Genomic DNA, 27,076 nt, shown 5'->3' on the forward strand with positions numbered 1-27,076 from the left:
ATCAAATTTCTGAAAAATTAAACATTTAGTTGTGTTTGATTCATGGATTTCGGAAAGGGTTGGGAAAGAAAAACAAAAAAAGTAGGTAAAATATAAATAAAATATACCTATATTTTATTGAGTTTCATGCACCTTTTCCCTTTCCTTTTCCAAATTCCTCTCTAAATCTATGAACCAAACACAACATTAAAAGTTAGCAACCTTCCTAGATTTGAGCTTTTGTTTTATTAGTCACCTCACCTAGCGGCTTATTAAAAATTTAATTAACGGTTTTACCATTTTGTTTTAAAAAATACATCTAAAATTGTCAACTTTTTTTCATTTAGTATTCAATTACACGCCAAGCCAAACAAATTGGCTCTTTATTCAGAATTAACTTTAGTAATTGATGCATTAATTTCAAATCAAGGAGTAGTAATAGTATTCACTGAGATCTCTCGTGAAAGTGGTGAACTTTGCTGGTCAAACTATAAAGGTATATATGATCATAATTTTTTTTTTGAAAATACTGTCTTGAAAAGTAAAAAAAAGAAAGAACATTTAGCGATAAACTTTTTAAAATGTCACTTATAAAAGTATAATCAAGAAAAAAATAAATTCGTACGAAAAGGTTTATTTTTGTGATGAAATTTTTGGTTCCAAAAGCATAGTAATTCATTATGAAATTTTCAATTTCGTTGCGAAAAATACAACAACGACACTTTTGGCAACTAAGATAATTTGTCCCAAATTTTTTTCTCTCTAATACGTAAATTTGTTGTGGTGATGACCAGATATGGGCAAGTTCGGATCAAGGGAAGAAATTAGTCATAGCATATAGATTTTGTGGAGATTATTAGAATCCAAATGTTGAGAGTTGCCTCAGCAAATATCAAGACATAAAATAAATTAGTCACAGACTTATGTCTCAAAGTAGCAAGCTCCCACAAAATGACACCAAAGCTATATGTATCTCACCAGCAGAATTAACAGAAGAAACAAAATAAATTTCCAAAACATATTCATAGGTGGCCACTATATGTGGATCTTTCCGAGAATCTGCAATTGAGGTGGGTTTTATTTTATGTTTTCAAAGAAAATAAAGTTGTAATTTTCCAGTATTGATACTTGGGTTAAATCAATCAAATATCCTTGGAAACCCATTGGATACACTAAATGCAAATTGTTTGGACATAACGAAATGAAATGCTTTGTGGGAAATAAAATGAAAAGCAGTGGAAAGTGAAATCAACAAATGAAAATCCTGAAAAGGAAGAGTGGGTCATTATTACTTAGAAAATAAAAATAAAAATAAAAGATTGAAATCGAGGAAAAGATGGATATTGGGGAATGCTCCGACACTATTTTCGAAGAAATTTCAAAGAAAAGGGATTGTCAAATGCAAGGTGTTATTAGGTACGCCTCTCATTTTGTCACATTGATGATATTTATTAGGACCTATTGGTTAAACAATATGAACAAAATAATTAGCTTTAAGGCAGATTAGAAGGGGAATGATGCATATTAATAAATGCTTTTCGAATTGAGAACACATTATAGAAACAGTAATGCTAGGTATCATGAAAATTTTAGGAAATGATATAATTAAATGATGCTAATTAATGAATCAAGCTTACAACTAAAAGACCTGTCAAGAATATACCTGATTTGAAAACAATAAATAGAGAGATGTTTGGAAATTCATAAATGAGAATAAAATGAGAAAGAAAGAAATACTCTTACACGGTTCTCTTTTACTTCCCCTCCACAAATACCTCCTTAAATCCTTTATCCAAACACAACTTAAAAGTTTCAAAGTTGCAAACCTCTGAACAATTATTACTTGCAGAGTTGAATTTCTGGATAATAATATGAAGTCCTGTTTTGTATACCCCCTTTGGATGAAGATGTTGGATATACCTCCTTATTGGAGTGTGAGACCCAATTGATTTACTAAAAAAGTTTTAATTTGGTTTGGTTTAGGTATAATATATTTTTATACATTATATTTGTGGAGACCTAATTCAATTTAGATACAATTAGGGTCTGATTACAAGACCCTACATTCACAATATATATTGTTTCTCCCAAGAAAAGTGGGTTGTACGGCTGCTATAGAATAATTGATTGGAAAAGTGAATTTGGGTTCAAGGTGTGGCTTTGTGTATTACTTTCACAAACCAGCAACATTGTGCTTTGATTGGTGCTCTATTTTGAAGCGTTTCGGTTTTTGTTTTGGGTGAAATTTTTGGGGTCTTCTTCAACTCTGGTTTTGAAAATTTTGGTTCATCTATTTGGTGAGGTCTTTCCTCTTTGTTTATTTGTGATTATTTGGAATTCACCTAAGGTGGTTTTGTGAGACCATTAGTGTCTCGTTTGTAATCGTTTGGAACTTATTTGGTTGATAGTGAATCGGATTTCGATCTCGTGGACGTACCTCACATTGAGGGAACCACGTAAAAATTCTTGTGTTGCCTTTGATTTAATTTTTCCGCATTAGTTTTTATTCCCATTGATTGATTTACTTGTGGGGAATCACATATTTTCCCTAACAACTGGTATCAGAGCTTACAGTTTATTTGGGTCTATTTATTTGTGTAAATCAATAGAGGGGAATGTGAGTCGTATGTCTAGCTTCAATGGAAGCAATTGGGTAACTTGGAAAACTAAAATGGAGGACCTATTATTTTGTAAAGATTTATATGGACCCATTGAGGGTGATTCTGGCAAACCCGAGGGTATGAAAGATGATGAATGGAATAGGCTTAATCGAAAAGCCGTTGGTGTTATCCGTCAATGGATTGATGACAGTGTGTTTCATCATGTTGCTACTGAAACTTCAACACATGATTTATGGAAAAAATTAAAGAGCCTTTATGATAGAAAATCAGCCACAAATAAAGCTTTTTTTGTTTCGTAAGTTGGTTAATTTAAAATATAAAGAGGGCAGCCCTATTCCAGAACATCTGAAATGAAATAAAGAGTATTGTTAACCAACTTGCTTCTATGAAAATTGTTTTTGATGATGAGTTGCAGGCTTTAATGCTACTTAGTTCTTTGCCCGAAAGTTGGGAGACTTTGGTTGTGACAGTTAGTAATTCGGCGCCCGATGGAGTTGTCACAATGGGCCAAGTCACTAGTAGCCTGTTGAATGAAGAAACCAGAAGAAAATCAGCGGGTTCCTCTCATTCAGAAGCATTTGTTGTGAGAGGCCGAAGCAAAACAAGGGGGAGGAGTAAAACTCCTCATGGTCGTGATCAAAGCCGTGACAAATCAGGAGATGGTTCTTTTTCAAAGAAAGACATTGAGTGCTATTATTGCCATGAAAAAGGGCACATGAAGCGAGAATGCCGAAAACTCAAGAATAAGGAGAAAAGGCGTGATAAAAGTGTGGATAAGAAGCAAGAAGACACAACAGCAGTTACTACCAATGGTGATCTCATGGTCGTTTGTGAAGATGATTGTATCAATTTTGTGGGCCAAGAGAGCAATTGGGTGATTGATTCCGGTGCTTCTTTTCATGTGACTTCTCGAGCTGATTTCTTCACTACCTACACCGAAGGAGATTATGGTTTTGTTCGAATGGGTAATGAAGGTTTGTCCAAGATTATTGGCATGGGTGATGTTTTCTTGGAAACAAATTTGGGCTGCAAGTTGTTGCTTAAAGATGTGAGGCATGTTCCCGACATTCGCCTCAATTTGATCTCTACTGGGAAGCTAGATGATGAAGGCTTCAACAACAAATTTGGTGATGGAATATGGAAGCTCACGAAGGGTTCTTTGGTGGTGGCTAAGTGCAAGAAGACTCATACACTTTATTCGATGCAAGGAAAAATTTGTAAAAGTGTTGTCAATGCACTTGAAGAAGATACTTCTACCAAATTATGGCACAAGCGGCTTGGCCATATGAGTGAAAAGGGGCTACAAGTATTGTTCAAGAAAGACCTTCTACCCGGTTTGAATGGTACACATCTTAAAACTTGTGTTCATTGTTTGGCGGGTAAACAACATAGAGTTTCTTTTCATAAAAATGTTGCTTCTAGAAGAGAAAATGTTTTGGAGTTGATTCATTCGGATGTTTGTGGTCCTTTAAAAGTTAGAACACATGGTGGTGCACTTTATTTTGTTACTTTCATTGATGATTATTCAAGGAAAGTTTGGGCTTTTTTACTAAAAACTAAAGATCAAGTTCTAGAAGTATTTAAGCATTTTCAGGCTATGGTTGAAAGAGAAACAGGGCAGAAATTGAAGTGCATCCGATCAGACAATGGTGGTGAATACATTGGGCCATTTGATGAGTATTGTCGCAGCCAAGGTATTCGGCACCAAAAGACAGTTAAGAAGACTCCTCAACAAAATGGCATTGCCGAGAGGATGAACCGCACAATTGTGGAAAGAACAAGGTGTTTGCTTTCACAAGCTAAATTGCCAAGATCCTTTTGGGGTGAGGCATTGAAGACAGCGGTTGACGTGATCAATTTGTCTCCTTCCTATCCTTTGAATGGTGATGTTCCAGAAAGAGTTTGGACCAGTAAAGATGTGTCTTATGAGCACTTGAGAGTGTTTGGTTGTCGAGCTTTTGTTCACATTCCAAAGGATGAAAGGTCCAAGCTTGACAGTAAGTCAAGACAATGCATTTTTCTTGGCTATGGACGTGATGAATTTGGGTATAGATTGTGGGATCCGGTCGACAAGAAAATCATTCGAAGCCGTGATGTTGTGTTTGTTGAAGACCAAACAATTGAAGACTTTGGCAAAGGTGATCAACCGGAGCAAAAAACTAGTGATCTCATTGACATGGATCCATCTCCTTCATCTTCAGTTGATGAAGAAAATGGGGGATATGTGCAGCCACCTATTGAAGATGTAGAGGATGATGCTAATCCTAATGAAGTTGAGCCAGAAATTGAGGAAGAGCATCCAACTCAAGAACCACCACCACAACTTGAGTTGAGGAAATCTACAAGGGATCAGCAATCTTCAAGAAAGTATCCTCCCAATGAATTTGTATTGATTTCTAATCAAGGAGAGCCGGAGAGCTATCAAGAAGCAATTGAGCATGCAAAGAAAGGTGATTGGAAAAAGGCCATGGACGAGGAGATGAATTCCTTGCTTGAAAACCAAACTTATGATTTAGTGAAGTTGCCTAAAGGAAGGAAAATTCTGAAAAATAAGTGGGTTTTCAAATTGAAGAATGATGGCAAGAATCTGAGGTACAAAGCACGTCTTGTTGTGAAAGGCTTTGGGCAAAAGAACGGTATTGATTTTGATGAGATTTTTTCACCGGTTGTGAAGATGTCTTATATTCGGGTTGTACTTGGCATGGCTGCAAGTATGAACCTTGAAGTTGAGCAACTTGATGTGAAGACCGCATTTCTTCATGGTGATCTTGAAGAAGAAATTTACATGGAGCAACCGGAAGGTTTTGTGGAAAAAGGGAAAGAGAAATTTGTTTGCAAATTGAAGAAAAGTTTGTATGGCCTCAAGCAAGCCCCGCGACAATGGTACAAAAAATTTTACTCTTTTATGATAAATAATGGTTTTTCTAAAACCACTTCGGACCATTGTGTGTTTGTGAAAAATTTTCCGGATGGTAAATTTATTATTCTTTTGCTTTATGTTGATGACATGTTAATTGTGGGTCAAGATTTTACCATGATAAACGGGTTGAAATTGGAGTTGAGCAAGTCTTTTGCTATGAAAGATTTGGGACCAGCAAAGCAAATTCTTGGTATGAAAATTGTTCGTGATCGCAAAGAGGGGCTGATTTGGTTGTCTCAAGAAAGCTACATTGAGAAAGTTCTTGAGAGGTTCAACATGAATAAAGCAAAGCCGGTTGGTTGTCCACTTGCAGGTCACTTCAAGTTTAGTTCGAATCAATGTCCGACAAGTGAGAAAGACAAGGAAGAGATGCTGAAAGTTCCTTATGCTTCAGCAGTTGGTTCTTTGATGTACGCCATGGTTTGTACAAGGCCGGATATTGCTCACACCGTTGGTGTGGTGAGTCGTTTTCTCTCTAATCCGGGTAAAGAACACTGGGCAGCGGTAAAATGGATTCTAAGGTATCTTCGAGGGACTTCGAAGGTGTGTTTGTGTTTTGGGGATGGTAAGCCGATGCTTGATGGGTTCACAGATTCTGACATGGCCGGTGATATTGATTCTAGGAAATCTACTTCGGGGTATTTGATGCCTTTTGCAGGGGGGCTGTGGCATGGCAATCTAAATTACAAAAATGTGTTACTCTCTCAACTACCGAAGCTGAATTTATTGCCATTACGGAAGCTTGCAAAGAAGAGTTATGGTTGAAGAAATTCTTACAAGAATTGGGTTCGAAGCAAGAAAAGTATGTGCTTTATTGTGATAGTCAAAGTGCTATTCACTTGAGTAAAAATTCTACTTTTCATTCGAGATCGAAACACATTGATGTGAGATACCATTGGATTTGTGATGTGTTAGATTCGAAATTGTTACAATTCGAAAAGGTTCACACAGATGATAATATTTCAGATATGTTGACTACGACTTTGTCAAGGGACAAACATTTAAAGTGTCGAACTTTGGCGGGTATGGTTAATGTCTCCACCTAAGTCGGTAGGGGGAGAATTGTTGGATATACCTCCTTATTGGAGTGTGGGACCTAATTGGTTTACTAAAAGAGTTTTAATTTGGTTTGGTTTAGGTATAATATATTTTTATATATTATATTTGTGGAGACCCAATTCAATTTAGATACAATTAGGGTTTGATTACAAGACCCTACATTCACAATATATATTGTTTCTCCCAAGAAAAATGGGTTGTATGGCTGCTATAGAATAATTGATTGGAAAAGTGAATTTGGGTTCAAGGTGTGGCTTTGTGTATTACTTTCACAAACCAGCAACAGTGTGCTTTGATTGGTGCTCTATTTTGAAGCGTTTCGGTTTTTGTTTTGGGTGAAATTTTTGGGGTCTTCTTCAACTCTGGTTCTGAAGATTTTGGTTCATCTATTTGGTGAGGTCTTTCCTCTTTGTTAATTTGTGATTATTTGGAATTCACCTAAGAGTGGTTTTGTGAGACCATTAGCGTCTCGTTTGTAATCGTTTGGAACTTATTTGGTTGATAGTGAATCGGATTTCGATCCCGTGGACGTACCTCTCATTGAGGGAACCACGTAAAAATTCTTGTGTTGCCTTTGATTTAATTTTTCCGCATTAGTTTTTATTCCTATTGATTGATTTACTTGTGGGGAATCACATATTTTCCCCAACAGAAGATACTCTCAAAGAAATCGAAGATGATTTCTTGGCCCCTATAGGTTCAGATCATTGTCCTCCGGTTGTTACTTTGATGCCTGACATTAAATTGAGAAAACTTTCCAAATTCTTTAGTTTTTGGATGAGACATGGGAATATCAAGCAGATTCTTCAAAATTTTGAAAATTCGAATAGTAACACGTTCTCAAGTGTTGAGAAATGAGTCCTAAATTAAAAAGACTGAGTCTGTTTTTAGAGAGTTAAACAAACTGCTCTAACTTCAGCTTGAGAGTGATTTAGCTCGCCATATAACCATAATGAACAGGAGGCCCTTCAGCATTATATCAAACTCTATTTTGCAGAAGAATCATCCCACAAGTTGATAGCTATAGAACGGGGAATAATATTCTCAGCCTATATGACAGTAATGGAATGAAATTAGATTAGATAAATGAGTTTAAGGCTTTGACAATATGTATGGTGCAGATATATTATGTATGTCCACATACATGATATATGTATTTCTGTCTTTTTCCCCTAGACAATTTTATACTTGACTCCATAGTTTTTTTATTTTGGCAGGTATTATGTTCCAAGGTCCAAACTAGCATTTTGCCCTGGGAACATCTACTAAACTGAATACAGAATCAAAACTTTGTTTAAGTAAATGAGTCACTCAATAGTTGTCCTCTCTAGAACAAAAATAAAAATAAAAATTAGCATTTCAATACAAAAATGGAACCACTCAATAATTCTCATCTTGGAAATTTGAAAGGGGGAACAAATACTGAAAAACCATTGAGCTAAATCATTGATGAGGTCATGCATAATGAATAGGAAATCGTAATCACTTGAGGATTGAAAATATGACCTTGATACCAATTCTTGAAAATTCTTGCTACCCAAGTCTTCCATTTGCTCTCGACCATTTGGTTGTTCAATTAAACCTTCAGCCATCCATAGCAAGACTAATTCCTCCTTCCCAAATTCGCAGTCCTTTGGGATAATTGCACGGTAGGAAAAACACCTCTTTAAATGAGAAGGGAGATGAAGGTAACTCAATTTCAATGCTGGGAGAATGCCACTTTCCTCATTCCATATATTTATGTTTAGTATCTCTTTCCATTCATGTTCTTCCTTTTTACAACGTAGCAAGCTGCCAAGGGCCTTGGCTGCCAATGGCAAGCCTCAGCACCTATTCACAACAATTTTCTTACCAATTGATTCCAATTCTGGGTATTCCATGATTTCTCTATTCTCAAATGCATGTTGGTAAAAGATTAACCAACAACTATCATTTGATAATTTCTGCAACTTGTAATATTCAATTGATGTTTGTAATGCAACATTTATGTTTCGTGTTGTCACAATAATTTTACTTCCAGATGCTCCAGCTCCAAATGGCGATTGTAGCAAATTCCACCCATCATATCCATAATCCCACACATCATCTGGGACAAGCAAAAACTTTTTTTCTTCCATTGTGTATTTAAGTTGAACTTGAACATCATTTAAGCTGCCCAAATTACATGAACGATGAGTGAACGACTCGAGAATTAACTTTGTTATTCTCAGAACGTCGAAGTCATCAGAAACACAAAACCCATGCTTTTAGATTGAAATGCTTTTCCACTTGGTTGTGATTGTAAATGTGCTGAGCTAGTGTAGTCTTGCCAATCCCACCCATGCCTACAATAGGAATTACATCAAACTTTTTGCAGTAGGTGCATCCTCAAGTAGCAATTCGGTAATTTTCTTGATGTCTTCATCTCTTCCATGAATGCGAGGCTCCCTCAAACACGCACTTGGTGATATTGAACATATGTTTGTGGACATCTTCCCAACAAGTTTTTTTTTATCTAAAACAAATTCTTTTCCTTTTGCAGTAATTTCTTGCAATTGACTAGTAATCTTATTTAGCTTAGACCCATTTTTTGAATTGAATGGAACAATAGAGAGGCGTTGAAACATAGCTGGTCTTCTTTCCATCATCTTCTCCTCTGCCATTAGCTTCCTTTCAAGAGCTTCAGTGGCAAACTCGTCTAATATGTCATCTGCATCGTAAGCCAAATGGTGCACCTTTTCTAGACATTTTTTCTTTTTTTTTTATCGGCAAATGTTAGTTGTTAGATTAGCTTCAAGCCACTTCTTGATATGCTTGTTGTATATCTGTTGGTTCTCTGCATCAGCCAACAGAATCTCTATATCCTCAAATGCCTTCTTCAAATTCTGGATGCCAGTGTCAACGTCCTCTCTGCTTACTAAGTTGATTAAAAAAGAGGCCAATTTATCAACCATAGCTTGTACGAATGGAGAGATAATGATCGTTAATGCATCCATGTATTTTATTGTGAAAGAAGGAAAAGTAAGAAACAAAGCAATATAGATATCAAAAGCAGGTTGAAGAAGCTCTGCAAATTTGGAACAACTTTGGTGGGTAAAGGATATGAAAGGTAAGAAATTGAGTCGAAACGAAGCAATACAGATATCAAAAATAGGTTGAAGAACCTCTGCCAACTTGGAACAACTTTAGTTGGTAAAGGGGATAAGAAAGGCAAGAAACAAAACAATACAGAGATCAAAAACAGGCTAAAGAACATCTGCAAAATTCAAACAACTTTAGATGATGTGAAAGGTTATAAACTGAGCTAGAATGATGCAATACAGACATGAAAAACAAACAGTTTGAAGGAGTTTGCAACAAATGAGTAGTAGTTGAAGATTGTAAGTTGTCAAAAGCAAATGAGAACGTGATGAAAGAACTGTATGAAGCAGAGTCCTCCCTGATCTACTTTGAAATCATAAAAATAAAAAAAATAAAATAAAAAAAGGAGTCAAATAATGGCATCTGATCTCATTGGCCCATTTCCAGTTAAGTTGTTTGCTACTTTTATTTTTTATTTTTTATTTTTTGTAGGGTAAATTACAAATACACCCATGAAATTTACTTAAAATATGATTTGTTCTCTATAATTTTGAAAATTACATTAAAATATGATTTGTCCTCTATAATTTTGAAAATTCCATCCCACTCCTTGAAGTTTCAATTTCATAACAAATATTCCCTTTGTTTAATAAATCATCAAGACAATTAACAGTTTTTAATGATGTCATAAATTTATTTCAATTAATAATTTAGGTAAGGGTAGTTTTATTATTGTATAGGAGAGCAGTTGGGAATTTTATTTTTTTAGTTAATTCTGTTAAATAAAAAATTTTGATAATAAAATATTTGTAATTTTACAAACTATAAAGATAATTCATATTTTAAGTAATCTTCAAGAATGTATTTATAATTTACCATTGTTTTTATTCATTTCTCTGTATGTCAATGGGCATTCTAGCATGACTATCAATAGAAAATAAAAAGGAGTTGTTAGAGAGTTTCAATCAATCTTAATGCCTACATAAATGTAGTCTGTATGCCTTACCAATGTAGTCTGTAAGCTAAAAGTTGAAATAAGCAGCTCATAAGCCCTACTGAGAGGGTAATTTATTTACAAATTGGGCCGAGCTGGGCCGTTTTGGGCCTCAGTATGAAGAGTTGAGTAAAACGGCCATAAAGTTACTCCGGTCATCGAAAAGGCTTAAAGTTAGATCGGTCCGGGGCCCAGACGTTAGACCGGTCCGAGGGACTCTTATTGTTAGCCCGGCTGAAGTATGCGTTGCAGTTAGACCGGTTTAAATATGCTTTGAACTTACACCAGTCATGGCACAGTGAAGACGGACCGGTCTAAACCTTGATAAAAAGATAGCTCGATTTTAGGCATGCCGTTGTTGATGAAAGAGGAACTAAGGGCAGAGAGCCGACCTAAGTATTGTTTGGCTAAGTATAAGCCATGATTACTTCAGTCGTATGGTAGTTCGGCCATGGAAGAACCATCTCACTTGGTTTAAGCAGTGAGGGGGGTGTTGGAGGATAATGATTATCCTTCAAGAGGTTAAATCCTAGGAGGACTCTGCATGGAGAAGTAAAAGTCCTACTAGGATTATGCCACTCGAAACCTATAAAGCTCACAACATCACCTTTGGAGAGGTAAGACACAATTTTACTTCCTGAATACACAGAGCTTTTGTCTATTTGTCAAGCTTACTGACTTGATCAAGCCTTTCTTCTTTAGAATCAATGGCGCACAACGAAGATTTACCGTAGTCCGCCATCGACGGACAAACACCAGATGGGGGCGCAAGGCGTGAAGGACTACCTTCTATCCCTCCCATGGCGGACTTGGAGCCCCAACGGCATAACACCAGGAGGGATACTAGGGGGAGACGGACTAACAGCCCCATCACTCTCGATCACGAAGTCCTGACAGACAGAGGAAGAGGATTGATCCTCAAGCTCTGGAGGACTGCGTGAAAGAGCAAGATGAAGTAATAAGGAAGATGGCGGCAGACATGGAAGACCTGAAGCGCCAGATGAAAGGAAAAGAAGTGGCGACAGGAGAGGGGTGCAAAGGCAAGACGCCCCCTCACCGTTCAGAAAATCGTAGTAGGAATACTACACCCTCACAAGCAGAGAGCAGAAGCCTCAGGACAGGCGATACTCAATCCAGGTCTTCCAGAACTCGTCACTCTAGGTCTGAGAGGACGAGATCTGAGAGATCGTACACCGAAGGAAGCACGTATTGGCCCTCACATACGCCTCAAACCAGATCCAGACACACGGAGTTGCCCAGGTCATCCGACTTACGAACCGTGCTCGAGGAAAAGGCACGATGCAAGGAGGATGCCAGGGCGCGTGATCCTCACAGGGTTTCTGCCCTTCAGAGGTTGGCTCCAGGGACGCACGAAAGCATCGAGGTTGGAATGCCATTACCACGCCCGGCCTACGAACCAGCGGACAAAGCATTAGCAAGGCTGCAGACTTCGCCGTTTGTTCCGGCGATTGAAAACGCACCCCTACCATCAAGCTTCCTCCAGCCAAAATTCACTACATATGAAGGGAAGACGGACCCCTACTCACACTTTAGCCACTTTCGCCAGTTCATGGCTGTATACAGGCGAAACGAGGCCTTAATGTGCATACTCTTCCCATCTAGCCTTGGCGACCTAGGCTTGACTTGGTTCGAGAAACTTCCAGAAGGAAGTATAGCCTCTTGGGCGCAATTGGCAGAAGCGTTTGTAACAAGGTTCCGAACAAACACTAAAATCCCGGTGGAGATCGACCAGCTACTCTCCATCGACATGGGCGACAAAGAGACCCTAAGATCCTACAATAGTCGCTACTGGGAGACATTCAACCAGATTGGGGACTGCCCCACCAATCTCGCCATTGCACAGTATAAAAGAGGCCTCCCAGTCGGGAATAGACTAAGGGATTCAATCACCATGACGCCACCCCTCACAATGGAAGCCTTGATGGAAAGAGTGCATCAGCACATCAGGGTAGAAGAGGATGGCGCACGTGCCAAAGCAAAATCTGGCGCGACCACAGTACCAGAAAAGAAAACCTCAGCAAAGGTTAACACGGTAGATCGACCAAACAAAAACGGACGTGGAAGACGAGATAACGCAGAAGACCCAGATAAAAGATGGTTGAGAATCCGCACTGCCATAACCACAGTGTTCAAGAAACCGATATATCGGATTCTGAGCGAAATAAAAGATGAGCCTTTCGTCAAGTGGCCAGCTAAGCTAGGAGAAGCACAGAAAGACTATGATGAAAGATCGCGATACACCTTCCACAAAGAGAAGGGGCACCGCACTGAGAATTGCACACCATTAAGACAGAACCTGGAGGAGTTGGTGGCAGCCGGTCACCTGGATAAATACATTGAAGGAGGGACGCAACCAGCCCCCCAGGACCATGATAACCCCAATGGGATGCCAATCGACGCCCCACCTTAGGGCATCATTAATGTGATACATGGAGTCTTTGAACCAGAGCGTGTCTGCGAGCTCAGGGGATCAATCAAAAAGGCTGAGCATTTAAGAGAAGTTCTAAGTGCCCAACCTGCCATCAAGAAGGGGAAGACAGAGGCCACAAACGTCATGTCCTTTTCAGATAAAGACTTAGAACGGATATATTGCCCTTACAACGATGCCCTGGTCGTCACTCCCCGAGTCAGGGATTTTGATGTCAAGCGGATTCTGATTGACCAGGGTAGTTCATGTGAAATCATGTACTACGAAACATTTAAACAACTAAAGCTACAGGACAAAGACTTGGCACCTTCCCTATCTCCCCTAATTGGATTCAACTCCATGCCAGAATGGCTTGTCGGCAAAATAATTCTTCCAGTCAGAGTAGGAAGCATGACGAAACAAGTAGAGTTCTGGGTATTGAAGGTCCCCTCCACTTACAACATCATCTTGGGCAGAACATGGCTGCATGCCATGCTATCGGTGGCGTCATCCTACCACCAAGTAATGCGGTTCCCCAACGACACCGGTGTAATTGAAGAGGTCTATGGAGATCAGATTATGTCCAAGCAATGCTTTGTCACGGTGAATGGCAGCTGCACTGCCAAAGGATACGTTCATTCGGTGGAGGAGCCTGAGAATAATGAACTGTTCACAGATGTAGGCAAAGCGGCAAATTAGAAAGCAGTGGAAGACTTGGTAGAGGTAAGAATAGATGAAAAGAACCCGGATAAGTTCTTTTTGCTCGGGTCATCGTTGTCCAGCACTGAGAGATTAGAGGTATTGGAATTTTTGACCTCTAATATCGAAGTGTTTACCTGGACAGCATACGATATGCCGGGCATTGATCCCAACTTCATCTGTCACCAACTCAATGCCCACCCATCCGCCAGACCAATCATTCAACGCACCCGTAGATCAACACTCCACCATGCCGAGATAGTGGCAGAAGAAGTAGGACACCTACTGGAAGCAGGAGCAATTGGAGAAATGCACTACCCAAGATGGATTTCCAACACAGTTGTAGTGCCAAAGAAGAATGGCAAGTGGCGTGTCTGCGTCGACTACAAAACAGTCAACAAGGCATGCCCAAAAGACAGCTTTCCTCTACCAAGGATAGATCAACTGGTAGACCTAACGGCAGGGCACAACCGACTTAGCTTTCTGGATGCATACAGAGGCTACCACCAGATCGCCATGCATGAACCAGACCAGGAGGTCACATCGTTTACAACTCCAAGAGGACTGTACTATTACAAGGTCATGCCCTTTGGCCTAAAGAACGCAGGGGCAACATTCCAACGGATGGTCACCAAGATGTTTGAACCATTGTTAGGCAAAACAATGGAGGCTTACATCAACGACATGGTGGTCAAAAGCAAGGATGAGAACGACCATCTCAAGGACCTAGGCGAGATGTTTGAGATCCTGAAGAAGCACAAGTTGCGCCTCAATGCGTCCAAGTGTGCATTCGGAGTACGATCTGGCAAATTCCTGGGCTTCCTTGTGACCAACCGGGGTATAGAAGCAAACCCCTCTCAAATCAAAGCAATCCAGGATTTGGAGAGACCAAACTCAGTAAAACAAGTGCAGCATCTCACCGGCATGGCAGCTGCGCTCAATCGATTCATAAGCCGGTCATCGGACAGACTACGACCGTTCTTCCATGCATTAAAAGCCAAGTTTGAGTGGGACGAAGAATGCGACCGCGCTCTGGAAAGCTTAAAGGAATATATGTCTTCTCCACTATTACTGGTGACCCCAATACCTGGAGAAGAACTCTTCCTATACCTTGCAGTCTCTCAGCACGCAATTAGCGCTGTGTTAGTCCGTGCAGAAGGGATCCAACATCTACCCATCTACTATGTCAGCAAGACATTACTGGGAGCTGAAACGCGGTACCTGCCACTGGAGAAACTGGCTCTGGCCTTGATGATGGCCGCGGGGAAGTTGTCACACTACTTTCACGCCCATACCATAGTTGTCCTCACAGCCTTTCCATTAAAAGCTTTGTTTGAAAGGGCGAACTTTTCTGGGCGAATTCTGAAGTGGGCAGTTGAGTTGGGACAATACGACATCAAATTCCAACCCACGACCGTAATAAAAGCTCAAGCATTGGCAGATTTTGTCGCAGAATTCACACCAGGAAGTCATCACATCTGCCCAGTCGACCTGACTGAAGCAGCCAAACTAGGGGTGGAAGTTGACGCCGGAATAGCGTAACCCCTAGTACGGGATACTCAGCTAGACACCAAGGCAGATCAAAGTAAAGAAAGGAAGGAAGAGGCAAACTGTGCTACACCAAGTCAAGACTCACCAACAAATAAAGACTTGGTACAATCAGATTGCGAGGGGCAGATAGCAAGCATGAACCTTGAAGAAGACATCTGCAACATGGAAGACCACAAGGCATCTTCTGATCCCTTCACTTGTTGGAAATTGTTCGTTGGAGAGATGTGGAAGCTCTTCGTGGATGGAGCATCCAACCGGCATGGAGCAGGGTTCGGCATAGTCCTCATCTCTCCAGACGGCCTAGTAGTGGAGCAGGCAATCAACCTTGGCTTCCCAGCATCAAACAACGAAGCAGAGTGTGAAGCACTTCTTGCAGGCCTCAAATCAGCATTCTACATGAAGGCCACCGAACTAATGGTCTACAGCGACTCACAACTGGTGGTAAACCAAATTTCTGGCGACTATGAAGCAAAGGATGACTGGATGGCCAAGTACCAAGAATTGGTCAGAATAGAGATCAAGAAATTTGAAGTAGTGAGGATAGAACAGATTGGCAGGGAGGAAAACAGCAGAGCAGACGAACTAGCAGGCTTTGCTTCAATGGCAGATACATTCATCCCTCACCCGTTGCTCATCGACTACTTACCAAGACCAAGCATTGAAGACCCCGAAGCAGAAGAGGTATGTTGCGCCGAACTAGGCCCCTCGTGGATGGATCCCATCATACTGTTCTTCAAAGATGGCGTCTTACCAGAAAAAAAGAAAGAAGCCAACAAAATTAGAGCAAAGTCACAGCGATTTTGGCTCTCCCCATCTATGGCGTTGTACAAAAAAGCATTCTCAGGACCCTACCTAAAGTGTGTTCATCCCAGCAAAGTGGAAGCATTCTTATATGAGATACACGAAGGGGTGTGCGGAAGCCATCAAGGTGGAAGATCGTTAGCTTACAGAGCCATTTCACAAGGATATTGGTGGCCTTACATGCAGGCAGACTCGGAGAAATATGTGAAGAAGTGCAAAAAATGTCAGAAGTTCGCACACCAAATACATCAACCAACCAGAGAGCTCCTACCATTGACCAGCCCGTGGCCCTTCGCAATGTGGGGCTTGGACATAGTAGGACCACTCCCAACGGCACCCGTAAACAGGAAGTTCTTTCTCGCAGCAACAGACTACTTCACAAAATGGGTAGAAGCAGAGGCACTGGCATCAATCAAGGAAAAAGATGTGATGAAGTTCGTCTGGCAGAATATCATTACGTGGTTTGGCATACCAAAAGCCCTAATCTCAGACAACGGCACTCAGTTCGACGGTAGGATCTTCAGAGGCTTTTGTGAAGAATACAAGATAGAGTTCTACAATTCTACACCGGCATATCCCCAAGCAAATGGGCAGGAAGAAACATCAAATAAGGTAGTATTGGATGGACTGAAGAAACGGTTAGAAAAAGCCAAAGGCAAGTGGGCAGAGGAACTCCCTCATGTTTTATGGGCTTACCGCACCACACCTCGACGATCGAAAGGAGAAACTCCATTCTCCTTAGCCTATGGCATGGAGGCAGTAATCCCACTCGAAGTCGGTCTCCCTACAATTCGAAGCGAAAATTTTGATCCTGACTTAAATGGCGAAGCCATAACTTTGGAACTCGACCTTGCGGAGGAAAGAAGAGAAAGAGCACTAGTTCACATTGCCACATATCAGCAAGAGTTATCTAGGAAATACAACAAGACAGTGCATCCAAGGCAATTCAAGATCGGTGATTGGGTACTGCGCAACGTGATAGGAAACACCTTGGTACCGGGAGATGGCAAGTTAGGGCCCAACTGGGAAAGACCTTACAAAGTGGTTGGATTAGCAGGCAAAGGGGCATACCACCTAGAAGATGAGGACGGCAAAGCAATCCCCCGGCCATGGAACACGGCCAATCTTAAGATATTTTATTTTTAATTCATCTTTTTTAAGTATATGTAATTTTCCTTTTCCTTAATAAAACAAGTCGATTCTTTTCAGTATGGTTGTTCTCAGTAGATGACAGTTTTAGTAAGTCAGGAGCTTTGTAAACACTTCATTTTAAGTTGGCTGGAAAAACCAACTCCGAGGTTGGCTGGATTAAACCAACACCCCTTCTAAGCCCAGGATAAGGATCCAGGCTGCAGGACGTTTGGTCGAAATAACCAAACATTTTAAGTTGGTTGGAAAAACCAACTAAGAGGTTGGCTGGATTAAACCAACTCTTTGTACTCTTCAGCCAAAGTAAGGGTATGGCTGAAGAGTGGTTGGCTGGATTAAACCAACACCCCTCCTAAGCCCAGGATAAGGATCCAGGCTGCAGGACGTTTGGTCGAAATAACCAAACATTTTAAGTTGGTTGGAAAAACCAACTAAGAGGTTGGCTGGATTAAACCAACTCTTTGTACTCTTCAGCCAAAGTAAGGGTATGGCTGAAGAGTGGTTGGCTGGATTAAACCAACACCCCTCCTAAGCCCAGGACAAGGATCCAGGCTGCAGGACGTTTGGTCGAAATAACCAAACATTTTAAGTTGGTTGGAAAAACCAACTCAGAGGTTGGCTGGATTAAACCAACTCTTTGTACTCTTCAGCCAAAGTAAGGGTATGGCTGAAGAGTGGTTGGCTGGATTAAACCAACACCCCTCCTAAGCCCAGGATAAGGATCCAGGCTGCAGGACGTTTGGTCGAAATAACCAAACATTTTATTCTAAGTTGGCTGAAAAAAACTAACTTGGAGGTTGGCTGGATTAAACCAACTCTTGTTACTCTTTAGCCGAGGTAAGGGTATGGCTAAAGAGTGGTTGGCTGGATTAAACCAACTCTTGTTACTCTTTAGCCGAGGTAAGGGTATGGCTAAAGAGTGGTTGGCTGGATTAAACCAACTCTTGTTACTCTTCAGCCGAGGTAAGGACATCGGCCAAAGAGTGGTTGGCTGGATTAAACCAACTCTTGTTACTCTTTAGCCGAGGTAAGGGTATGGCCAAAGAGTGGTTGGCTGGATTAAACCAACTCTTGTTACTCTTCAGCCGAGGTAAGGACATCGGCCAAAGAGTGGTTAGCTGGATTAAACCAACTCTTGTTACTCTTTAGCCGAGGTAAGGGTATGGCTAAAGAGTGGTTGGCTGGATTAAACCAACTCTTGTTACTCTTCAGCCTAGGTAAGGACATCGACCAAAGAGTGGTTGGCTGGATTAAACCAACTCCTGTTACTCTTTAGCCGAGGTAAGGACATTGGCCAAATAGTGGTTGGCTGGATTAAACCAACTCTTGTTACTCTTTGGCCGAGGTAAGGACATCGGCCAAAGAGTAGTTGGCTGGACAAAACCAACTTAGCGGATGACTGAATTAAACCATTCTTGGTTCTCTTCAGCTGAAGTAATTATATCGGCAGAAGAGTGGTTGGCTAGTAAGGTTAGTCAAGCAGCACGATTAAGGCCGGAATAAATTATCTCGGCCAAAAAATATTGTATTTCGTTCAAGTCGCAGTTAGAAAGCAAGCACAAAATGTAAACCGAGATAACAGTTGGAGTAATAGAAGACATTACAAGTGCAAGCATACAAATCAAAACCGGAATAAGAGTTGAACACAAAACAAAATTCTTCATTCATCAAAAAACAGGTACAAAGGAGGGGCCGCAGCCCGGTTACAAGTCAAAAACAAAAAAGAAAAAGAAAAAAAATTACAGAATCAGTTGAAAAGGTCTTCAAGATCGGCGTCAATGTCAACTTGAACTCCGGTTACAGGTGGAAGGTCAGTCTCGGTAGCAATTGGCAACACGGTGTCAGTCGGTGGCTCAACAGTTAGGTCTTCAAACGTTGGCTCCAACCGAGCTGGTTGACCGTTGCCTTGCTCGTTGATTGCCGGAGTACCAGTTGGCTCATTCTCTGCCTCATCGTCGTCAGACTCTTCAAGGAACTGCTTCTGTAGATCGGCTGCATACTCCGCCAGTGTGGCCAGAATAAAGTACTGAGGAGCGTTGAAGACCTCGGTGTCTGGGCCACAATCGAGCTGCTCCGCGGCACCTCTCCAGCCGCACTTGAAGAACAAGTCCTTCGCGGCTTCACACTGTTGGACGTATGCAGCTTCACCTTCCTTAAAGCCCTTCAACTCAGCGTCTTCAGCCTTCTTTTTCAGCTCAGCAATTTTAGCATCCTTCTTCCCTTCAAGCTTGACTAGCTCACGAAGGTACCTGTCCTTCATCACGGTCAACGACTTCTGTTTTTCAGCCTCAGCCGAGGTAACTAGTCCGGTAAGACGGGCTACCTCGGCCTCTAGCTCGGACGTTCTCTGGCGCGACTCCTTCAGTTCAGTGGTTCTTTCTTCCGCCTCTGCCATGGCTTGCCTAGCCGTTTTTCTGAGCTCCAATACCTTTTGATGGGCAATCTGGCTCTTCTGAAGAGACTGAAACGAATGGGAAGAAATCAATGACAAAACCGAACTGAAAGATTGAAAAAATTTGAGAAGACAAGAGGGGCATCTTACCAGGATCATGGATTTAGTGGCCGATCGGATGGCCCTTAGCTCGGTCAGGTTTTGGTGGTGTTCCATGTCTGCTGGAAGGCAGACACTCTTGGCTAGGTTAAATTCCATCAAGTGGTCCTTCTCAACAACCACTGAATCGGTGTCTTGAATATCTCGGTTTTGGAATTTTAGTTTTGGTGCCCACTTTGAGGCAACTCAGTCCGAGGGCTCCGGTTGTGGACTTGGAGGGTGGCTCGGTGGAAGGATGGTCTCGTCCTCGTCAACCAGACGTTGTTCTGTCTGGGTAGTCCGGGCGCGTTTAGCTCGGCGTGAGGAAGAAGGTTGTTGAGAGGGAAGGGCAACGACGGTCTCTTGAGCCTGGCTTGGTTCAGGTACTTCGGGCCTATTTGTTTCGGTCAGAAGGGCCCTGACTCTGCTTCTCTTTGCCATCTCTTCTTCGGCGGTTAATGGGATTAGTCTGATTTCGGGCAAGGTTGGGTCCGGTTCTGGTGCGTCTTCAAGAAGGAAATCGGTCACTCTGGCTTTTCGGCAACCACTGTATCTGTAGGTCAGCTCAAAATTTAACAGCTTAGCCCAACTCCTTTCTTCAAAATGTAATGCGGCTCGGAGTGTGTTCAGGTTGGGGTAACTGTACAAGGATGCGAGATGAGCTGAGTCTGCAAAAAGAATACAACTGTTAGATCGGCTATGAAATCAGAAACCGAAGTAAAATCAAAGCATGCATAAAACCGAAGTAACTATACCAGGTTCTCCTTTGTTCCAGTTTATACTTCGGCCTGGGATTTGGGCTTGCTGGTCTTCAAAATTGCCCGACACCCAGAAAAAGTCATCATCGTTTAAGTCCTTATCCGGCGTGTCTTTTGTTATTTTTTCTCTGCGACGGCGTATCCTAAGGTAGTAGACACAGCCGTCATCTTTGGAGCCTATGGAGTATTGGTGAAAGATTTCGGCTAGACCGAGGTTAAGGCCTGCTTGGTGGTTTAGCTCGGCTATACCCATTACTATACGGTATGTATTGGTGGATAGTTGGGTTGGGCATAGTCTGGTTTGCCTAAGAAACTCACAAATTAAGGGCTGGACTGGAAACCTTAGTCCGGTCTCTATTATTGAAAGAAGGGTAAAGGGTACAAAGCCTGCTTTGCCCCATGGTACGATATTTTGTTTGGCTAGGGTAAGGTGTACATCGTCTGGTATGCCGTAATCCCTTCGAAATTCGGCCAAGCCACCAGGGGTCTCTACCAAAAACCTATACTTCCCCATGTATTTTATAAGTTAAAAATAAATTAGTTCGGTTGAAAAATTGTGCTCAGTAGCTCGGCTGAGCGTGCAGAGGAGTGCCTGGGCAACCTAAGTCTGCAAAGTGAAGAACAAAGGCGTTAAGCACAGATCATTGGGCTGTGCTACAAATTAAAAGCAAGATAAGAAGTTCTACTTTGGCTACGTGGTACTACGGGTTCTATCTCGGTTTTAAACTAGATACTCGGTACCTCGGTTGAGCCTCCAGGGGCAGCTTTCTTAGTTCGGTTCAAAACTAATAAAGTTGGCTTAGCCCCAAAGACCTAGCTCGGTCGGAGGCATAGGGTTCCGTTATACTAATTTCAGACTTAGTTCGGTGCATTTTATCTCGGCTAAAAGTCAACCAGAAGATGGTAACTGAGACTATGGATATATTCACAAGTTTTATTTCGGTTATGGTTTGGATGGATCTACACATAGCACAAACAGTATCTTAGTTCTGTAGACACCTCATGTTTGACCGTCCTCAAGACTTGGACGTCACCGTTTGAACACCCGGTGATCATCCATGTTTGTGTTCGTTTGGAGTTCCCGGAGGTCTCGGCTACGCGCCTTGCCTCAAGATCTCCGAACTCGACTGTTTAGTGTCTGGTTTTACACCAAACACTTGTGTTTTGCCTTGGAGGGGCAGGGAATGCCTTGTGAGGCATCCCCACACATCACCGGCCATGGCCAGAGGCCACCGGCTGGTTTTTAGTTTCCATCAGCAATGTATATTGCCAGTCGGCACTATTTTTTGTCAAAATGGCAATTTTGGGCAGCCGACTACTGTGCATCTACTTTTTGTAGATATTTTGTGCCAGCTGTGATAGCTGGCACCAACTCTGCTTCCCTCCATACACGTGTATGGAGGGATGTCCCTCTAAGGAAGCTTGTTGTATAAGCCTTGCAAGAGGGACTTCTATAAGAGGAAGGCTCTCCTCCTTGTTCTAGGTTAGAAAGTTGGAAGGCAAAACCAGAGCTTATACATATAGATACACCCTCTCTCTATATTTCCCTCTCTCTCCTCCCTTGTGTGTGTTTCTTGGCCTAAAAGTGTGCTTTTACCTTACTTTTGCACTAATACACACACCATTACACCTTGCTCCGAGATTGAGGACTTTTGAGGGTTGATTCTTGAGTTTTGGGGCTGTTTTTGACCTAAAGAAGAGGGCTGCATTGGCTGTTCTTGAGGTGTGCTTCATGGGTGAGCACTTTGCTTTAGTTTCCCCAAACTTGCATTAGTCTTTTTCCTATCTTGCTTGCTGATCTAGTTTTTGTGCATAACATAAAAAAGGCTTATATTTTCATGCTTAAGAACTTTCATTAAGGGTCTTTTGTGGTTTGAGTTCAAACTCACCCTCTTAGTCCTTATTTGGCATTTTTGTTGCCTCCTTGGTAAGGCCTTGTTTGCTTAAGTGTTTTGGTCTTCTCACCACTGAAAACCAGCGGATTTTCAGTGGTGAGGAAGGTGGTTTGAAGTCTTGCATAGGGGAGGGACACCCCTCTCCCTTCATTGCCTTATTTCCTTGCATTTTAGCTTAAAGGGTAACATGCATGCTTGATTGGTTTTGCCCCTTTTTCAGAGGTTTTTGGTTGTTTTTAGGTCACATGTAATCTCTGTTTCTGGTCGAATTTGTGCCCTTTTTCATGCTTAACATACTTGCTTTACATTCCTCTATTTGGCCTAGAAATGCACCTTGTGTTTAGGCCATGATTCTTGCATGTGTTGGCTTAGTTCCATGAAGGTGTTGGCATTATTTTACCATGTTTAAGGTCTGTTGGCCATCTATTTCAGTCATGCTTGCCTTGTTTGGTGTCATCTCTTTGTGTTTTGGCTTGTAAGCCTTGAGCATATTGACCTCTAGCATGCGTAGCTATGACCATCCTCATGATTTGGCATCATTTAGGACCATATTTCAGTCCATAAATCATATTTATATGTGTGCATGTGTGACCTCTTTCATGCCTTGAGGGTGTGCCCTGTTATGCCTAGAATTGAGCTTCGGTGCATACGTCTCTTTGGAGCCACTTTAGCTGCCATGATTATTAGGTTTTGGGGTCTATTTTTGCTTGCTAAGTTTCTGTTTTGGCTTGTCCAATTCATACCATGAGTGGTCATGTTGGTGGAAGTGAAGTGCCCCCTTTTGTGCCTTAACTTTAGGACCATTGGCTTGCTAGTTGGCATGAGTATTTGTCCACCCTTTTAGGCACTTTTGGCCACTGTTTTGGGGTGGATCAAGGTCTGCCCTTCTATGGTTTAAGGCCCCTTTGCATGCTCGTCTCATGTCCTTTGCATAATTGCTTCATTAAGTGTTGTAATATGTTGATCCTATTGCTTAAATTGTCCATGTTTGCATTACATTTGCCTCTTGCATGCCTAGCATTGCATACTTACCATATTAGTTGCATGGCATTTGGCATGCCTTGCATTTCCAATCTCATGTTGTACCTTTGAGTCATTGTTCTCGTAACATGCATTGCATTACTTGGTTTGGGGTGTCAAACCAAGTGTGAGGGTCAAGGAGCATTCATACTATGGGTGATGTAATGTGCCTTGACTCTCGGTCACCGGGGCCCTTGACTTCGGTATGATAAGGTCTCGGTCCTCATTTGTGTGTTGCATGCATTTTTACATCAAGTGGCAAGCTTGATCCCTTGGGCTATCATGCACCATTGATGGCCCAAGGATCGAGGGCCATGCTTCCCTGAGTTCAACACATGATGGGAAACATGACCATGCTCACATATGCCTGAAATCCCATGCCATATACTGTCTGTTCTCTGTTGCTGTCAAAACTGTCTTCTGCAGGAAGTTTCTGCCGACCGGCAGTATTCAATGCTGACCGGCCATAGGTTAATGGCCGATAACTCCAGAAGCTGCCGATGGAAATTATGCACTACCGGTGGGCATTTCCCCCAGCCGGTGGTACTCTGCAGTATTCAACAAACCTGTCCCAGAACTTTGGCACTTTTTAGAGAAGTAGGGAAGTGTAAACAGAGACAGCCTTGGTATGGTACGGATTTTCCAGGAGAGCCGGGTTTTGAGCATGCATCATTCGCGCATCCCGAGGCGGGGGCTGTGGCCACCTTTCTTTTTTTACATTCATTTTGTTAAGTAAATTAGAAATTCTGTAATAATTTATTTGCTTATCATTCGGACTGTAATATTTATTCGGACCCTCCGAGTGAGGGCAATGATGTAATAAGTGTGCGTGAGTGTGTCTATGTCTTCCAACCTCACGTCTTTCTTCCCTTTTATTTACCTGCTTATGATGGTAGACTAGGGCATATTTAAGATTAGCATGCCTTATGCTATGCATGCGTGCATTCATGCATCTTGTCTTGCATGCACCGGGCTCGGTACATCATGCTAACTGCATTTGTATTTCAATTCTAAATTGAATACGTGCATCAATTGACTGCATTTCACATGCCATGCTTAGGTTAGCCGAGCCTACTCTAATTGCATCTTGCATGTGTTGCATTAACCACTTTAACATGAACTAGGATCACGCATGTTTGTTAACTAGTTTATTGTTTTGGCGCGGAGTACATTGTAAGTATTTATGCTTTAGCATATCGCATGCGTGTGAATGCTATCATGACAGCATGCTTACCATGTGGCTAGATGCTTATGTGATAAACTGTTTGAATGCCTGTGGGTGAAGGTTGGATTACCTGAGTTGGAAAAGCTAGTTGAAATCCGTATTTTAGCCTACTTGCGAGTAGCAAATTCCAAAATGTTTTCCAAAATAAACGGATATGCAATGCTTATTTCCAAGTTAGACGATCTAGTCTATACTTGTTTGCCGTGCGCATAACATAGTAATTCAAAGCTAATAATTGGAATAAGAACACATAACTCTTTCAAAAATGGATATCACGGTTAGTAGAGGTCGGTCTTCAGACCGGGCGAGAGGGGGTGCTCATAGCTGACCTTCCCCGATCGTACCCAAGCTCCCGAGCGGAGGCAACTTTGGCAATGACGGACACGTGGCCTTTGGCACCGAGTCAGGGTTTCTTAAATTCCCCCATTTTAAAATATTTAGGTGGCGACTCTGTATCTAGCAAAGCAGTCCATGTTTGGCACTCCTTTCAAAAATCTATTTTTTCTCAAAACGATTGGCCGGATTTGGACTCTTTGGTTCAGATTAGGAACCGTGACAATTCGAGAGTCCGAACTGTAGTAAGCCCGCAAAACGAACAGAACGGGACTCATCCTCCCAGGGCGGTCGGGGACGTGCTACAGTTTCTGGCGACTCTGCTGGGGATTAGGAGAGCTTGACTCGAACTCGTGATATCCTGTTTTGATTTCATTTACGTGTCTCTTTGCATTGCATGTGCATTGGTGCGCCTAGGAACACAGTGTTTGCCATCTGCCATTCCTGAACGATTTGCCGGAGGCTTGTCTTGTCAAGGCATGACCATAAGGCTGACCGGTTATGGGCTCTGACAGTATGGGAACACAAACCCCAGTTTTACCGGGGCACCCCTTTTGACCATTCGACCAAGTGCATATTCGGATCCATAGTGACCATTCCAAGTTAGGACAGGCGGCTTACCCGTTTATAGGTTGTTTGAAACCGCTGCGTGCGTAGTGAAACCCTAGCTCCTGACAAAAATAGGACAGGGAAACCCTACCCCAACATAGGGGTGTTTTGGTTCTCACTTATCTGCTATGTGCTTTAGAGTGTATCTCTACAGGAACGTGCATACCAGTTTGCAAGTTTGAAGTACCGGGCCCAAGGGCACCAGTATCAATGTTGTTAAGAATCAGTTATCTGCGGGTATCAGGTTCGGTTTTGGGAACAGTGATTTTGGGGAACAGTGATCAGTATCAAGGAACAGTGTGTTCGGCTTACCAACTGTATATTATGAATACCCCAACTGTGCGTTGTATGTATTTATTTTACGCCGTTGTGCTGTCCGATTGTTTGTTTATTTACTGCTTTATTTATCTTTTTGCTAGGTAGTTTAGCACCATTGCTTCCAACCCGGTAGATATTCCCCAAGCACTCTAGATTAGAGGTCGTCGGCTCCATCGATCTGAGGATCTGGTAGACGGACAACCAGTGTACCACTCTCTACCCCCGGTTACTAGACGGAGGATAGCTAGACAGAGGGCATCAGTACAGCAGTCAGTTCAGAGGGCCTTATCTACCCCACCTGAGTTCAGTAGAGATCAGGGTCTTGTTTCACCTACAGAGAGGGAACATATATCAGTAATTCAACCAGAGCAGAATAGTATGGCTAGCATAGAGGAGATGGTGCGCCAACTCCAAGAGAGCATGAAAATGATGCAGCAGGATGCTGTCCGGCAGGCAGAGTTCGCCAAGCAGCAGGCCACAGTTATGAGTGAACAAGCAGAGTTAATCGTGAGGCTACAACAGCAAAACGGAGCATCTGCTTCGCAACAAGTTCCTCCCCCACCAAGGGTTCCGATACCCGAAGAAACACCGAATGCCCGGAATGTCCAAGAGGATACCGACCTTCCAACGGGGCCAGCTCCGCCCCCGATTCCGCCACAACTATCCAAGGCATCCACGCCTGTCAATATACCGGACTCTCCTTTTGAGTTCGAAATGGATCCCACAGCCTTAAAATTGAGTAAGTTCGAAAAGATGTTCAAAAGATCCCAGGGAGTCAAGACCATCCCTGACATTGAAGATGGGTATACCGACGCAGCCGTGATGCTGCCTAACAGATTCAAGATGCCGCACATTGACCGATTTGATGGGTCTGGAGACCCCATGGTGCACCTAAGATTGTTTTCAGACATCCTAAGGCCAATGGGCCTCACTAGACTGCAGAAGCTGTCTCTATTCGGCCGGACCCTGTCGGGTGCAGCGGCCATATGGTACGCCAAATTGGAGGATGATGTCAAGAGAAGTTGGGACGAGATGGCTGAGGCCTTCATCTTGCAGTACTCATACAATACACAGATCGAGATTACGACCCGGGATCTCGAGACAACGAGGCAAGAACCCCAAGAGAG

The 27,076-nt window shown here is 42.2% G+C and overlaps 1 protein-coding gene across 1 annotated transcript; it reads right to left on the reverse strand.

The window, feature by feature from the left end:
* Positions 1-7,565: 7,565 nt before the first annotated feature.
* LOC145817158 (putative disease resistance protein RGA1) lies at positions 7,566-9,221 on the reverse strand. Its single transcript, XM_082912729.1, has 4 exons — positions 8,920-9,221; positions 8,432-8,730; positions 8,094-8,386; positions 7,566-7,628 (listed from the first exon to the last, which is right to left on the reverse strand). Exons 1-4 carry the CDS (start codon positions 9,219-9,221, stop codon positions 7,566-7,568), a joined length of 957 nt encoding a protein of 318 aa, XP_082768855.1.
* Positions 9,222-27,076: the final 17,855 nt, after the last annotated feature.

Source organism: Camellia sinensis, chromosome 2 (assembly GCF_055761805.1).
Source record: "Camellia sinensis isolate YWXY chromosome 2, ASM5576180v1, whole genome shotgun sequence".
NCBI classification, from domain to species: domain Eukaryota; kingdom Viridiplantae; phylum Streptophyta; class Magnoliopsida; order Ericales; family Theaceae; genus Camellia; species Camellia sinensis.

Coding starts and splice junctions, on each gene's coding strand:
- LOC145817158 (XM_082912729.1), bottom strand. CDS start 9,221: ATGGCAGAGGAGAAGATGATGGAAAGAAGACCAGCTATGTTTCAACGC. Junction 8,731..8,919: donor CCTACTGCAAAAAGTTTGAT/GTAATTCCTATT, acceptor TAATTTGGGCAG/CTTAAATGATGTTCAAGTTC. Junction 7,629..8,093: donor GCAAGAATTTTCAAGAATTG/GTATCAAGGTCA, acceptor ACTGTCATATAG/GCTGAGAATATTATTCCCCG.